General features: G+C 36.7%; 2 protein-coding genes and 1 long non-coding RNA gene across 9 annotated transcripts; all 3 read right to left on the minus strand.

Annotated features, from left to right (window-relative positions):
* Nucleotides 1-2,122: 2,122 nt before the first annotated feature.
* Nucleotides 2,123-16,295, minus strand: LOC124919359. Of its 2 annotated transcripts, none has more exons than XR_007097570.1 (7): nt 16,146-16,295; nt 3,228-3,717; nt 2,903-2,949; nt 2,714-2,816; nt 2,478-2,546; nt 2,272-2,390; nt 2,123-2,182 (listed from the first exon to the last, which is right to left on the minus strand). It is a non-coding gene; the product is annotated as an uncharacterized LOC124919359 (long non-coding RNA). The 2 variants fall into 2 exon arrangements; XR_007097571.1 differs by having other exon boundaries at nt 2,903-2,977.
* On the minus strand, nt 4,273-5,577 carry LOC124919355 (regulator of nonsense transcripts UPF2-like). 5 transcript variants are annotated; one of them, XM_047459581.1, is made up of 6 exons: nt 5,483-5,577; nt 5,308-5,409; nt 4,876-5,127; nt 4,692-4,772; nt 4,456-4,554; nt 4,301-4,349 (listed from the first exon to the last, which is right to left on the minus strand). In XM_047459581.1, the coding sequence occupies exons 1-6, from the start codon at nt 5,573-5,575 to the stop codon at nt 4,335-4,337; spliced, it is 642 nt and encodes a 213-aa protein (XP_047315537.1). In that variant the 5' UTR covers nt 5,576-5,577; the 3' UTR covers nt 4,301-4,334. The 5 variants fall into 5 exon arrangements, with proteins under 5 accessions (XP_047315538.1, XP_047315537.1, XP_047315536.1 ...); XM_047459580.1 differs by having other exon boundaries at nt 4,456-4,560; XM_047459582.1 differs by lacking the exon at nt 4,456-4,554 and having other exon boundaries at nt 4,273-4,349; nt 4,599-4,772.
* On the minus strand, nt 9,538-10,939 carry LOC124919356 (regulator of nonsense transcripts UPF2-like). Of its 2 annotated transcripts, XM_047459586.1 has the most exons (4): nt 10,711-10,937; nt 10,505-10,586; nt 9,705-9,992; nt 9,538-9,595 (listed from the first exon to the last, which is right to left on the minus strand). In XM_047459586.1, exons 1-4 carry the CDS (start codon nt 10,830-10,832, stop codon nt 9,557-9,559), a joined length of 531 nt encoding a protein of 176 aa, XP_047315542.1. In that variant the 5' UTR covers nt 10,833-10,937; the 3' UTR covers nt 9,538-9,556. The 2 variants fall into 2 exon arrangements, with proteins under 2 accessions (XP_047315542.1, XP_047315541.1); XM_047459585.1 differs by having other exon boundaries at nt 9,580-9,992; nt 10,711-10,939.
* Nucleotides 16,296-16,519: the final 224 nt, after the last annotated feature.

Below are 16,519 nucleotides of genomic sequence, written 5' to 3' on the forward strand. Positions count from 1 at the left end.
ATATTATGGCGATCCCAGTACCTGTATGCCAGTAAAAAATGTCGAATTAAATTTAAAATTTTCAAACAAACATACAGTTTTCAAAAGTTAGTTATAACTAACGTACCGATAATAACTATAGCGAGCAAAGGGAAAGCCTATGAACAGCCAGTGCCAGCTTTGCTTCCATTGCCGTGATATCCCCACGGACATGAACAATGAGGACTCCCTGTTCATTCTTACAGATTTCCACACAGTCATTCAACTTTGGGTCGCTGCATTCGTTAATATCTGCAGCATAACAACAAGAGCGTTATGAAAGGGTTAATCATCAAAAGAAAGAAAGAAAAAAAAGAAGAAGAAAAAGTTAGTTAGCTGAGGTTTTGTGGGTATATAGTTAGTTAGTTTAGTTAGTACCTTCACAACCATAAAAGAGATAGGGGTTCCCATTGAATCCGTCGATGCATTTGCACCTATAACCTACCCCATTCTGAACGTCCAAGCATTCCTTGTTTTGACCGTTGCAAGCATAAGTTTGAACATCCTTGGCCGCCTCTTTGCAAGTCTTGTTACTTACAGCCCATTCGAGCACCACCGGTCGGTCCTCCTTAGGCGGCTTTTCCTTTAGGTGTTTGCTTGAGAAATGGTAAACGCTCGTAGCCGCAACAAATGCATAACCGCAAGGATTAAAGTCGACCACATTGGAATGATTGTGAAAACTGAGAACTCGACTTTGCAAATACTGTGTATTCTGAGGAATCGCGGCTTGACAACACCCTATACCGTCGCACCTTCCGTCTTGAACGTCGGCGAGATTGGCACAGTAGGCCGTGCAGGCGGTGAAAAAGTTCATGCCTTCCCGTCGGGTCGCCATTTGCCCATACGTATCGCATCCCAAAGCTGTGAACTTGTTTTCGGTGGTTGAGACAACGAATGTACCCGTTGACAATCCTGGGTCGGCTTGAGACTCATTATAACAGTCTTCCCCAATTTCCATCAAAAAATATTGACACTTCCAGCAGAGACATTGATTTCGCTGATTTGGATTCTGCCTTTAGTCCCCCAATACAAACCGCCATTGTCCTTGCATGTCAAATGGAAGGATTCAGTATGGTAGGTGTCGTTCGCTAAATGATGTCCTTCAGTGGTACCGAATGGGTACGGAATTGATATTTCCCCGCATGTCCTGTTGCAGAACTGGCTCTCAGCAGCTACTAATTCGAAAACATACAACTGTATGAAAAATATGATCAGTAGCAGATTTTTTGGTAGAGAAGAAAAGGAAGATGCCATGGTAGCTACAGCTTCTTTGGTAGAGAAGAAGCAAGTTCTCTGTTTTTTTTAAAAACTTGTTTGGTGGTAGAGAGACGAAGGACTGGTTTATATATAATGACCACGAGTGAAAAGCTTTATTATTATTTTTTAAATAGGAATATTAAAAAACTCGGGTGAAGGAAGGATACAGTTACTCATTTTTATTTTGTATGTTTGTTCTTTTTAAACATTAGTTTTTTCCATGTTGTTACAGCACAAACACAAACAAAAATAATAATAAAAAATGAAGAGGAACATTTCAATACGGTGAGGAAGTTATTAACTTTGAGTTTATATCATATTAATATGTAGGATCACTTTGAGTTACATAAATTTGTTGATTTTTTTTTTATTTATAATTACACATATCATAAAAATATCTATACACAAATAAATAAATAAAATTAAATATGTGGAGGAAGTTGTTAACTTAAATTTGAGTTTATATCTTATTATTAGTAGGATCATTTTTTATTTTATATATTTCTTAAATTGTGATAAAGTAATATGGTGTAAAACAATTATATAAAAAAAAATTATTAAAATTTTCTGTAAGAATTAAAAATTAAAATAACTTTCTATAATTAAATTATAATTGTATTTATCACTGTCAAATGGTCAATTCCTTTACCCCAATTACACACAATAATTGTAATTCTATTCCCCCAAAACACACAATAATCGTAATTCCATTCCACATTACACACAATAATTATATTTATCCATCTGTGTCAATGGTCAATTCCATTCCTCATTTAATCACTTTCAGAAACAAATTAACCATAAGTCCGATCAATCCTGCAATAACACCAAACCAATCCTGAAACCCACAAATAAATGTTTGCTTTTATGGAAAGGCCAAGGATTGATTCCCTGTGATGGCCCCCACCTAAAAAAAAAAGATGACAGCTAGTTAACTAATAGTTTTGCTTTTGTTGGGTTAATAATTAATTGCATTGAATTTAAAAGATTACTCACAATTTGGACACTTTTTCTTGTCAGCACAAAAACCATAAACACAAGCTGTCTGTCGAGATGATAACTGAAATCAAGGCGCAATAGCCGGAACCCAAAAGAGTTTCTTGTTCTTCTTTCCCCTGTAATAACCACCGCACCACCATGAGAAAAAAGAAAAAAAAAACAAAGAAGGCTTTACTAAATGAAAGAAAGAAACCAAAACTTACCCTGAACCTGGCGAGAAGAAGAAAAGCCAAGAAACGATACACACCTATCAGTATCGTCTCCCAATTCCACTGCCAAGAATAATTCAAAGAAATCAAAACAATCATTAGAACCGCGGCATTTGTTTCAAATATAAAGACAAAATAAAATAAATAAAATCATAACCCATGATGGGCACTGTGAAATACTTATTTCAGGACATGAATTATATCGATTTTCTTTGTAAAAACCTTTATACCAAAAAGACCTTTCAGCTGTTGGAGTGCACTAGTAATTGCAACTCCCGCCATGAAGCCAACAATGGCACAGCATGAGAAGGCAAGTCAATCAAGAAACCCAACCTGGATTCAGAAAGAAAAACAAAAAAAAATTAGATTTCAAAAAGGGTTTAGGTTTGGTTTGGTTCGGTTCAATAACAAGAGCTTACCTAAAGAAGCCAAGTGTTGCTTGGATGATTCCCCACAAAGAATGTAGCTGTAAATATACCAGAAAATGAAGTTTGCTGAAAATATACCAGAAAATGGAAAAGGATCTTTAGAACAACCAAAGTAATGTTTGATGATACAGGAATCACAAGGCTTGATTATATACTTAATACAAGAAAAGTCAAAACAATTGCGCCTACACAAACTGAACATAGATGAATCTAGCCCACTTCTTGTTCCAAATTCTACTTTAGCTCTTATTCAAGAATTAAGACATATAAATATATTTTAGAGTTCCTTCCAGTAAATTAGAACAATAAAAATTACCTTCCAGCTGCAATGTTGACTTGGCTTGCCTCTTCTATGCCCTTTGAAGATTCTGAGAGGTAATTTGTGTCAGCAATGCACGACATTGATGACGCCTCTTTATTATGTTTGATATAACTAGGAATAAAAATGAAACAAAGCCTACATGCATTCATTAACCTTTGATATCACACTTACATCATATCAGATTAGACCTTTCAATGTGATTTTAGCTGAAATACAAACTTTTTTCAATTTCTTAGTGTTAAGATTAGATTCTATGTGGATAAATAAAACTTGTAAGTTATTAACTCTTTATTTGTACTAATTTATTAGTATAATTGTTACCAATTTAGAGTGAAAAAAATTAGCAATGAGCAAAGAGCTCAAGGGAAAGGGAAAATGACCAAAGGAACCAATCTTGCAATGAAATCAAATAAAATGGGCAACTTTGTTTGCTTCTCTTCCAACCCATTGCGGTTTGCAAGTAAGGCTTCTTTGGATGTAGTCGCTGACACACAAAAAATGCACATTATCAGTAAACTATCACAACCGCGTATAGGGAAACTAACAAGGAAAATGAACAATGAATAATACAAACGCCAGACATCTTTCATGGTCATGCAGGGGGAGAACACCTGCGAACAGCATCTGCAACAGTGAGTAACACGTTCTCCACCCCAATCAACTCTACAAAATTAGACAAATGCAGCTTCTCTGTCACAACCGGTCCAGGATTTGCTACAACAAGCTGTTTTTTTTTGTTTCAACCCAACACAAACAAACAAACAAACAAACAATCAATCAATCATAAGTGTAGCCTTTCGTTACAATGATTTTATTGTTATTCAACCTACTAGAGCTTATTTGATATTATAGGGTTATTTGGAAATAATCTTGGTTTTAGAAAGAAAAAAAATAAATTGTTTGAAGTAAAAACTGTGTTTTTTAAGGGTAAAATGTCTTTACAAGAAAAGGGTAATTTGGTTGATGATTTAAAAGATGAAGGGATTGATGATTGAATAAAGGGTTAGTTTTGGATTCATCAAACAAAGGACCTAATTACTTTGATTTCCTTTTCATGCAGAGACTGATGCAACGCTTCCAACCCGTGAACTCCACTAGTATCTAGGTCGGTAACAGCTACAACAAAACAAAACAAACATCAATTCCCGAAACAACAAATGTTTTCTTAAGGGTATAACACAAAAAACAGCAGCAGCTCTTATGCGACATCTCAGATGATCACATATTGAATTCTCTGGTCATTATCTTTAATCGGTTCTTCTTCTTCAGTAAGCCACCCCAAAGTCGTAGACAAAATTATTAATTCCCCAATGTTTATTTTCTGAAACTAGAAAAAACAAATCAAACATTACTACCCAATTATACCTCTCTCGGATATAGTTATCATTTGAAAAATAGATCCCGGAATAGCCCCGGAATCCTAGATGCATCTGGATACTGCAATATATTTCTGTATACCGTAGTTCTAGGGATATTCCCTAGCAAAGCAATCCGAGGCCTAGTCACTTGTAAAAGAATTTTTGCAAACGATATGCATACCTGAAGATAGATTTTTCTACATGTTCAAAATTATGCTTCAAAATGCTAAAGATATGAGTAATGATACTCATTTTGCAGGTTAGAGAAATTACAAAATGACTACCTGATGTAAAGGAGGGCGGACTTTAGAAACCCTTGCTGATCGTTCAGGTGGTTTGCAGAGATAATAAACATTTTTTAAAAGAGTGCTGTGATGAGGATCCAGATTCTTGACATTTTTCAACCGCATCAAAATTTCCAACATATTGGCCATTCGCACAGAAGTTTCAGGAGATCGATAGAGAAATTGTCTGCAGGTCTCAAGGAGATTACATGCAACATCTATGTTATGATGCGAAAAATCATCCAAACAAGTCTGTAGAGGGAATATTATGCTGAATATGAGAAAAAGGATAAGATGAACAAGTACTTTATTGCATTAAAATGAACTTTTATGTAACAGAATTATCAGGAAACAGGATAAATGTAGGAAAAGTAATGAAAGCTACAGTTCCAAGTTAAAATAAAGATGAGACCATGTACATTTCTCACTTACCTTCAAACAGCCGAACACTAATCCAGGTGAAGCAATTTTGAATTTGCAGAGCTCCCCAATAAAGCGAATATTACGTATTTTTGTTTCAATATTCATTTGATCCTGGCAAAATAATATTTTAATTTCAGTGTAACCAAAACTTTCAAAGAAGAAAGCAACAAACTACTAAACAAACCTTCTTATTTATCAGAGAGTTGAACTCTTCCTCCAGCAGTTGTAAGAGCATGAAAGAAACATCTTTTATACAAGTGGATAGTGTGGCAACCATACGAGAGCAGTACGGAAGCAGTTCAAGAGATGTCCTGGGTGTTGTTTTTGGCACAATTAGAATCCCACATCGGAAGATGATGGGACTGAAAGAAGTTTCTTAGTATATAAAAGAAACTATATTCACAATTAGCAGAAATCCCACATCGGAAGATGATGGGAGTTGGGGAAGTTTCTTAGTGTATAAAAGAAACTCTCCCCTCTTTGGTTTATGGCACCCAAATTTGTATCTCTTCTTCCTTATTAATTGATAGCCTTAGTGCTCGGAGACGTAGGCAACATTTTGGCCGAACTCCGTTATCAAATTCTGTTTGTGTTCTTTCAGTTTGTTTTTTCTTCTTTTGTGGTTCTGTCAGGGTTTTTCCCCAACAAGTGGTATCAGAGCCGAAGGTTCGTCCTTGGCATGGTGGAGTCTTCAAAAGGGGCGTCAACTCCTTCGTCATCCTGGACGAGGACACCGATGTCGAATTTGAAGTTTGCGGTGGAGATCTTTGATGGAACTGGGCATTTCGGCATGTGGCAAGGTGAAGTTCTAGATTGTCTTTTTCAGCAGGGTCTAGAGGTTGCTATTGAGGTCGGAAAGCCAGATGGTATAGAAGAAAAAGAGTGGAGTATCATGAATCGGTTGGCGTGCGGAACAATTCGGTCGTGCCTGTCCAGAGAGCAGAAGTATGCTGTGAAGAATGAAACTTCTGCACAGAAGCTGTGGCAAGCATTGGAGGACAAGTTTCTGAAGAAGAGTGGTCAGAATAAGCTCCTTATGAAGAAGCGACTGTTCCGGTTTGAATACCAATCAGGTACTACGATGAATGAGCATATAACTAAGTTTAATCAGTTAGTAGCGGATTTGTTAAACCTTGACGTTAGGTTTGAGGATGAAGACTTGGCTTTGATGTTGCTATCGTCCCTTCCTGATGAATTTGAACACTTAGAAACAACGTTACTTCATGGGAAGGGAAATGTTTCTCTTGATGCTGTAAGTTCTGCTTTATATAGTCATGAATTAAGAAAGCATGATAAAAGGAAAAACAAAGTAGATACAGCAGATGAAGCATTGATGGTCAGAGGCCGTCAGCAGAACAAATCAAAAGGGAAAGGAAGAAGATCTGAAAGTAGAGTTGCCAAAGATGAATGTGCTTTCTGTCGTGAGAAAGGACATTGGAAGATTAACTGCCCAAAGTTGAAGAAGAAAGAGAAAGATTCTGAAGATGCGAATGTTGCAGAAAACAAAGGTGATGCAGATTCAGAATACTCTTTATCGATGTCACACACAACATCACATCCTGATGCGTGGATATTGGACTCAGCCTGCACTTATCATATGACACCAGTTCGAAAGTGGTTCTTTGACTTTAAGGAGCTAGATGGTGGAGTTGTTTACATGGGAGATGCTAATACATGTAAAATAAAGGGGATAGGTTCAATCAAGCTGAGGAATGATGATGGATCCACCAGAATTATTAGAGATGTTCGGTACATACCAAATATGAAAAAGAATCTCATTTCTTTGGGGGCCTTGGAGTCGAAAGGCCTACATGTGAAATTGGAAAATGGAGTTCTTAAGGTAATATCTGGAGCGCTAGTGATGTTGAAAGCTATCAGGAAGAGTAATAATTTGTATTACTATCAAGGTAGTACAGTTAATGGGACATCATGTGTATCAACTTCCGGGAGCAGTAAGGAGTTAGAGGCAACAAGGCTATGGCACATGCGATTGGGGCATGCTGGTGAGAAATCTATGCAAACTCTTGTCAAGCAAGGATTGTTGAAAGGTACAAAAGTTTGTAAGTTAGATTTTTGTGAACATTGTATTCTGGGAAAACAAAGGCGAGTAAAATTTGGCACTGCTATGCATAATACCAAGGGTATTTTGGATTATGTGCACTCAGATGTCTGGGGACCTGCCAAGACTCCTTCTCTTGGAGGTAGACATTACTTTGTTACTTTTGTTGACGATTTTTCCAGAAGAGTTTGGGTGTTTACTATGAAGAACAAAAGTGAAGTGTTTGAGATTTTTCTTAAATGGAAAACTCAAGTTGAAGACGAGACAGGAAGAAAGATCAAAGTTCTCCGGACTGATAACGGTGGAGAATACAAGAATGATCCATTCCAGAAGTTATGCCAAAAGTGTGACATAGTTCGACACTTCACAGTTAGAAAAACACCACAGCAGAATGGAGTATCGGAACGTATGAACAGGACATTGGTGGAGAAAGTTCGATGTATGTTGTCTAATGCTGGGTTAGACAGGAAATTTTGGGCAGAAGCTGTGTCATACGCTCAACATTTGGTAAATCGCCTACCATCATCTGCACTTGGTGGCAAGACTCCATTAGAGGTATGGTCTGGAAAACCTGCAACTGATTATGATTCTTTGCATATTTTTGGTTCTACTGCATATTATCATGTAGCTGAATCAAAGTTGGATCCACGAGGAAAGAAGACTTTTTTTATGGGATTTACTACGGGAGTTAAAGAGTATCGCCTCTGGTGTTTGGATGCAAAGAAAACCATTATCAGTAGAGATGTTACTTTTGATGATTATTCAATGTTGAATAAGGTAACACTAGACAAAATTGATTGTACTCCGCAACAGGTGGAGTTTGAGCAGATAAAGATGAGCCCAACTAGAAGTGACTCTCCGACGACAGACGAAGAGTTAAATGAGGAAGAGGTTCTGACCCAAGAACCTTCAGAACAAAGTGAATCAATTGTTGTTAATAGGCCAAGACGAGTTATTCAAAAACCAGGTCGGTTTGTTGACATGGCGGCCTATGCACTTCTAGTCGTAGATGATGTTTCATCCACTTTTTCAGATGTCAGTCGAAGTACTGAAAATGGAAAAAGGAGAGGTGTTATGGAAGATGAGATGCAATCTATTCAGAAGAATGAGACATGCAAGTTGAGACATCTACGAAAAGAGAAGAAGGCTATTGGTTGTAAATGGATCTTTGCTAAGAAAGAAGGATTTCCTGAAAAATTTGATGTTCGCTACAAAGAAAAATTGGTAGTTAAAGACTACGCTCAGAAGGAAGGAGGTGATTATAATGAGGTACCTTCTCATGTTGTTAAACACTCTTCCATTAGAATTTTGTTGGACTTGGTAGCGCAGATGAATTTGGAGCTAGCTCAACCAGATGTGAAGACCGCAGACATACACGTTCATTTGAATGAGGAAATCTACATTTATCAACCAGATGGATTCAAAGTTGCTGATAAAGAAAATGGGGTTTGCAAGTTGAACAGATCATTGTACAGGTTGAAGCAATCGTCGAGACAATGGTACAAGCGACTTGATAAGTTTATGATTGAGCACAAGTACACAAGAAGCAGATTCAGTTCATGTGTGTATTTGCGCAAACTGCAAGATGAGTCTTATATCTATTTACTCTTTTACGATGATGATATGTTGATAGCATCAAAAAGCCAATATGAAGTTGACAAATTGAAGGCTCAATTGGGTAGAGAGTTCAAGATCAAAGACATTGGGAAAACCAAATCTAATTGTTTAGATTTGGTAAACACATTCCGCGTTTGAGTCGGCGCTGAAGAGCGCCAATTGGAAGCACTGAAGGTTTATTTTTTAATATTGAAGATTAGTATTTGGATATTGTGCCAATGTGGAGATTTGTTGTTTTTGGCACAATTAGAATCCCACATCGGAAGATGATGGGACTGAAAGAAGTTTCTTAGTATATAAAAGAAACTATATTCACAATTAGCAGAAATCCCACATCGGAAGATGATGGGAGTTGGGGAAGTTTCTTAGTGTATAAAAGAAACTCTCCCCTCTTTGGTTTATGGCACCCAAATTTGTATCTCTTCTTCCTTATTAATTGATAGCCTTAGTGCTCGGAGACGTAGGCAACATTTTGGCCGAACTCCGTTATCAAATTCTGTTTGTGTTCTTTCAGTTTGTTTTTTCTTCTTTTGTGGTTCTGTCAGGGTTTTTCCCCAACACTGGGAACATTGAACAAGGCTCTCACAAGCTTGATTTTGAATTCAAATAACAAAATTCTACCTGGAAAATAGAAAATGCATATTTACCAAAATCTTCACGAACAAACTAGATGTATTCACAGTAGAAAAATTATATAAAGAGAAAAGACAAGGCTGGAACAGATGGTTACAGTTAATTGATCAATTAGATCTCGGCTCACACATCCTGGAAGCCTCTGCAACATACCATCCAAGTTTGTCCCCTCTAGTCCTTTAAGTTTCTCCTTTTCATTTTCTATTTTTCTTTCAGCATCTTTGTCTTTTCCTTTCTCTTTTTCAGGATCCTTACACTTTTCCTTTTCTTTTGCATCTTTGTCTTTGGCTTTCTCATTGTTCCCCTCCTGAACAACTGCAGCTTCACGGGAAGCCTCTACAGGTTCTTGGCTAACGCTCTGACTTTGGTCTGGCTCATGTGAATCCTATATGTATACATATTGAAGTTAAGAAAAATAAAATCAATAGTTACTCGGATATTACACTATACATATTTTTCATTATTTATAGACGTTAGGTGGAAGCAACAAGTGGAACAGAAAAAAAAAGAAAAAAAAAGCTGATTGGAATGAAATATCAAATCTTCCTTGACTAGGTTCAACATCATAAAATCTCATTCAAACAACCAAACCTTGCAGATATCTTATTTGTATGGCCAGGTAGTGACAATTTTAACATCTCACATACATTTCACACTGCTAAGTAGATTGCAAAAAGGATTTGCAAGCTGTGTTCAGAGAACAATTATGACAAGGTTTAAATGGATGCCACTAATTTATCATTCGCATCACTGTAATATGTGTCAAAACATTAGGATAGAATGTTTAAAATGGTATTGCAGGTACACTACTCCATGTATTACACACAAAGAAATATTATGATACAAGTATATGACATAGTTGTTGGAGCTTAAATAAAAAAGAAATGAGTTCCTTACAGATGGTTTCTCTTGTGACTTCGGAGAATGGTTATTAGCCTTGGGTTCTGCTTCTCCCAGAAGCACAGCTGGAACAAAAGCTCTGATATAGAATAAAATAAGTGCTTAATGACTCAATATTGTAGCAACAGGAGAAAATCATCATGCAACTCCTTGTTCAAGAAAAAGGCAATAAACATTAGGCATAACAATCTGATGGCACAAACCTAAGGTCAGGCAAGCTTTCATAAAATGCTTTGGTGTCTTCATCAGAATTTGTTAATGATGATTCCCCCACAGTAGTAACCCTGGTTGTGTGGCCATCCTCTGGCATTACTGTAGGTTCCATGTCTAGAGCTTCTGCCAATCTGAAACAAAAAAATTTTTTGGGGTGGGGTAGAGAGTTAACAGTGTGAAAGCACGAGTAGTATACTTCTTTTAGATTGAAGAATCTCGTGAATCCATAAAGCACAGTTGGAAAGAATACAAGGGGAAAAACAAATGGATAATCAACAGGAAAGTGAAAGTGCACAGCCTGGTTGGACTTTACTATTAAAAGAAGGAATGTTGACATTAGTTAGGAAACCCAATCAATGATCAGACAAATAAAGTAGCTTACAATATTGATTCTTCCAGAGAGATTTCTCATATTGTTATTAGCTGTAATCTAATACTTGCTGAGTATGAAAAAATCTCATTTAAACACTTGTTTGGCAAATATAAATTGGGATTTAATCTAAAATCCTTTTACAAATTAATATTATTTTAATTAATTTTTAAAAAAAAGGATGAAGCCTTGATTAATAAATTTTTAAGTACTTTATTAATGAATGTACAGTCCAAAACCATATTTTATTTTTAAATATTACATTTCTTTTTATTTAATAATTTATAAATATTTTATCATATATAAAGTAATCCAAAACAAACAACTAAGAACAAAGTTAGTAACAACTTCCAGAACAAAATTCTTAATAGAAAATAATTGTTTCTAACGAAAATGAAGGCTTCAACAGTCACAATAGTGGCAGGACAAAATATTTGTCAGGAGACAAAAAGAAAGGTAAGAAGAGGAATACTGGGTCAAAACAGAAAGTCGTAATCAGTTTAAAAAAGGAATACTTAATCAAATGCTGCACATATTCAGATTAAGAGGTCAATCATAACCTGGTTCCAAAGGATTCACCATGGACTATAAAATTAAATTAAAGTGTTGTGCATATGAAGAAAAGCATAACAACTAGTAGCCAATATCTTTTAGAAGTGGAACGCAATTTAATAACTTACGCTGATACACCTCGATGCAGATGATCATAAACTCGTCGCAACTTATCATACGTTGATGCATTTTCATCATTTAATTCACCTTTGGCATTTAGAATCTTGGCACTTTCTTGCTCCATTTGGCGAAGTGACTTGATGTCAAAGTGAAAGAAAAAATATAACATCAATAGCAGCAGTTTAATGGATATTTTATGTATGGAAGGTAGATGAGGTAAACATATTCGACAATTAATGGATCTGCATTGCATAAGAAGCATTTCTAATAGTACTCATTACTAGAACTAACATAGAAACCAATTAATAAAATTGATGCCTTACAGCGTGTTCTGACTGAAGAAGTTCTGCAGCAGAATCATGATGTGAATGAAATGCCTTCCTGAAAAATTTCTTCTGATCTGCTGTGATATTAAGGTCCTTGGAAAACTGAAATAACAGAATATGAACACAAGGAAAAGAAATGAAACATGTGAATTTTGGGTACTACAAAGCTGTGAGCTAATAATTCACTAGAAAGAAATAATAAGTATGCAACTTAAGTTCAGTGGCTAAGTGTCCAGCCGCATTCGTAGTTGGAGGTTACTCAACTAAAAGACCCTCTCTGGCCCACTATATTAATAGTTGATACGACAGAATTAGAAAACTCAGTTTCAAATTCTTATATATAATTGTTTCTTTTAGTACCAGACCTGAACAGGGGATGCAGCAGTTAAAAGCCCAGCAACAGAACCACTAAAAACACGCCCCCAAACGATACACTTAACCCGCCCGTCCTGCTTCGTGGTCCCCCAATTTTCAGTCAGCAAAAATGACCCCGAGAGTGACAGAATCTTAAACCAGGCCTGTTCAAGACAATTTTAAATGAAAAACAGTTTTTTTAACATAAAACAATATAACCTCATGAGTTGCAGTTCCGCGTAGGTTCAGAGTTGATGGAATTGTGACGTACCGGTGTAAAAACATACGATACAAACAGAAAATAATATTTTAACTTACGGGGCAGCTCTTATGTGGACTATTAATGATTTCCCAGTATATGAAAATTTGTCTAGATGGAGTACAAATGGGAAATTTGTATGTCCATCTTGTAATCAGAACACTACATCATTGAGGTTAACAAATTTCCTGAAGGAGTGTTACATGAATAGTCGACGATTCCTCCCGCCTAATCATCGTTGGCGCAAAGAGACCGATACGTTTGATGGGCGTACTAAGCATAGATGTCCTCATTTTCTACTATCGGGTTCCGAAATTCAATTGCAATCACGAGATATGAAGTTGAACCTCCATCTCCTGTCGAACCAAAATTGGTCTATGCAGATGCAAGCTCCTTTCATTCACTGCCTCGGATTTCTTCCGAACCCCCCACCATCTTCTATGAAACTACCCACAATAACCTGCGAAGATATATACGACAGAATTAGAAAACTCAGTTTCAAAGACGTGAGGGGAGTCTCCCAAGAAGACGTGAGGGGAGAGCTGGTCTTGCCGGTTTTGGGATGGATGTGGTCGTGTAAGGTTCCATTTGGGATGTACTCGTAGACTAGTAAGGAAACCTCGGTCTCCAGACAACATCCGAGTAGTCTGACAATGTTTCGGTGGTTGACCTGCAATAGAATGACGACCTCGTTTATGAACTCCTCTACTTGGCCCTTCTTCTGGCCGGGGATGAACGGTTCTAGGTTGCCTTTCTGAATGTTTTTGGAGACCTTGACAGCAACGACAGTTTTGTTTGGAAGAACACCTCTATAAACGGTGCCAAAACCGCCTTCTCCGAGGATATTAGATTTGCTGTATCTTCGGTTGCTACCTCTAACTCATGGGCGGTAAAAATCTTTGCAGTTTCTGTGGAGGAGGACCCTTGAGTAGATGAGAGTTGGTTTTTCATGATGAAGCCCCCGTTTCGTTGAAAGAAGCTTTGTCTGAGTTTCATCAGATTTTGTTTCTTTACCAAATGATGCATCTAGATAAACATCCTGAATAAGAATATTATGGCGATCCCAGTACCTGTATGCCAGTAAAAAATGTCTAATTAAATTTAAAATTTTCAAACAAACATACAGTTTTCAAAAGTTAGTTATAACTAACGTACCGATAATAACTATAGCGAGCAAAGGGAAAGCCCATGAACAGCCAGTGCCAGCTTTGCTTCCATTGCCGTGATATCCCCACGGACATGAACAATGATGACTCCCCTGTTCATTCTTACAGATTTTTACACAGTCATTCAACTTTGGGTCGTTGCATTCGTTAATATCTGCAGCATAACAACAAGAGCGTTATGAAAGGGTTAATCATCAAAAGAAACAAAGAAAAAAAAAGAAGAAGAAAAAGTTAGTTAGCTGAGGTTTTGTGGGTATATAGTTAGTTAGTTTAGTTAGTACCTTCACAACCATAAAAGAGATAGGGGTTCCCATTGAATCCGTCGATGCATTTGCACCTATAACCTACCCCATTCTGAACGTCCAAGCATTCCTTGTTTTGACCGTTGCAAGCATAAGTTTGAACATCCTTGGCCGCCTCTTTGCAAGTCTTGTTACTTACAGCCCATTCGAGCACCACCGGTCGGTCCTCCTTAGGCGGCTTTTCCTTGAGGTGTTTGCTTGAGAAATGGTAAACGCTCGTAGCCGCAACAAATGCATAACCGCAAGGATTAAAGTCGACCACATTGGAATGATTGTGAAAACTGAGAACTCGACTTTGCAAATGCTGTGTATTCTGAGGAATCGCGGCTTGACAACACCCTATACCGTCGCACCTTCCGTCTTGAACGTCGGCGAGGTTGGCACAGTAGGCCGTGCAGGCGGTGAAAAAGTTCATGCCTTCCCGTCGGGTCGCCATTTGCCCATACGTATCGCATCCCAAAGCTGTGAACTTGTTTTCTGTGGTTGAGACAACGAATGTACCCGTTGACAATCCTGGGTCGGCTTGAGACTCATTATAACAGTCTTCCCCAATTTCCATCAAAAATTTTTGACACTTCCAGCAGAGACATTGATTTCGCTGATTTGGATTCTGCCTTTAGTCCCCCAATACAAACCGCCATTGTCCTTGCATGTCAAATGGAAGGATTCAGTATGGTAGGTGTCGTTCGCTAAATAGCATCCTTCAGTGGTACCGAATGGGTACGGAATTGATATTTCCCCGCATGTCCTGTTGCAGAACTGGCTCTCAGCAGCTACTAATTCGAAAACATACAACTGTATGAAAAATATGATCAGTAGCAGATTTTTTGGTAGAGAAGAAAGGAAAGATGCCATGGTAGCTACAGCTTCTTTGGTAGAGAAGAAGCAAGTTCTCTGTTTTTTTTTTAAACTTGTTTGGTGGTAGAGAGACGAAGGACTGGTTTATATATAATGACGACGAGTGAAAAGCTTTATTATTATTTTTTAAATAGGAATATTAAAAAACTCGGGTGAAGGAAGGATACAGTTACTCATTTTTATTTTGTATGTTTGTTCTTTTTTAACATTAGTTTTTTCCATGTTGTTACAACACAAACAAATGAAGAGGAACATTTCAATACGGTGAGGAAGTTATTAACTTTGAGTTTATATCATATTAATATGTAGGATCACTTTGAGTTACATAAATTTGTTGATTTTTTTTTTTTATTTATAATTACACATATCATAAAAATATCTATACACAAATAAATAAATAAAATTAAATATGTGGAGGAAGTTGTTAACTTAAATTTGAGTTTATATCTTATTATTAGTAGGATCATTTTTTATTTTATATATTTCTTAAATGGTGATAAAGTAATCTGGTGTAAAACAATTATATAAAAAAAATTATTAAAATTTTCTGTAAGAATTAAAAATTAAAATAACTTTCTATAATTAAATTATAATTGTATTTATCACTGTCAAATGGTCAATTCCTTTACCCCAATTACACACAATAATTGTAATTCTATTCCCCCAAAACACACAATAATCGTAATTTCATTCCACATTACACACAATAATTATATTTATCCATCTGTGTCAATGGTCAATTCCATTCCTCATTTCATCACTTTCAGAAACAAATTAACCATAAGTCCGATCAATCCTGCAATAACACCAAACCAATCCTGAAACCCACAAATAAATGTTTGCTTTTATGGAGAGGCCAAGGATTGATTCCCTGTGATGGCCCCCACCTAAAAAAAAAAGATGACAGATAGTTAACTAATAGTTTTGCTTTTGTTGGGTTAATAATTAATTGCATTGAATTTAAAAGATTACTCACAATTTGGACACTTTTTCTTGTCAGCACAAAAACCATAAACACAAGCTGTCTGTGGAGATGATAACTGAAATCAAGGCGCAATAGCCGGAACCCAAAAGAGTTTCTTGTTCTTCTTTCCCCTGTAATGAACAATGAATAATACCAACGCCAGACATCTTTCATGGTCCTGCAGGGGGAGAACACCTGCGAACAGCATCTGCAACAGTGAGTAACACGTTCTCCACCCCAATCAACTCTACAAAATTAGACAAATGCAGCTTCTCTGTCACAACCGGTCCAGGATTTGCTACAACAAGCTGTTTTTTTTTGTTTCAACCCAACACAAACAAACAAACAAACAATCAATCATAAGTGTAGCCTTTCGTTACAATGATTTTATTGTTATTCAACCTACTAGAGCTTTTTTGATATTATAGGGTTATTTGGAAATAATCTTGGTTTTAGAAAGAAAAAAAATAAATTGTTTGAAGTAAAAACTGTGTTTTTTAAGGGTAAAATGTCTTTACAAGAAAAGGG

Source organism: Impatiens glandulifera, chromosome 1 (assembly GCF_907164915.1).
Source record: "Impatiens glandulifera chromosome 1, dImpGla2.1, whole genome shotgun sequence".
NCBI classification, from domain to species: Eukaryota; Viridiplantae; Streptophyta; class Magnoliopsida; order Ericales; family Balsaminaceae; genus Impatiens; species Impatiens glandulifera.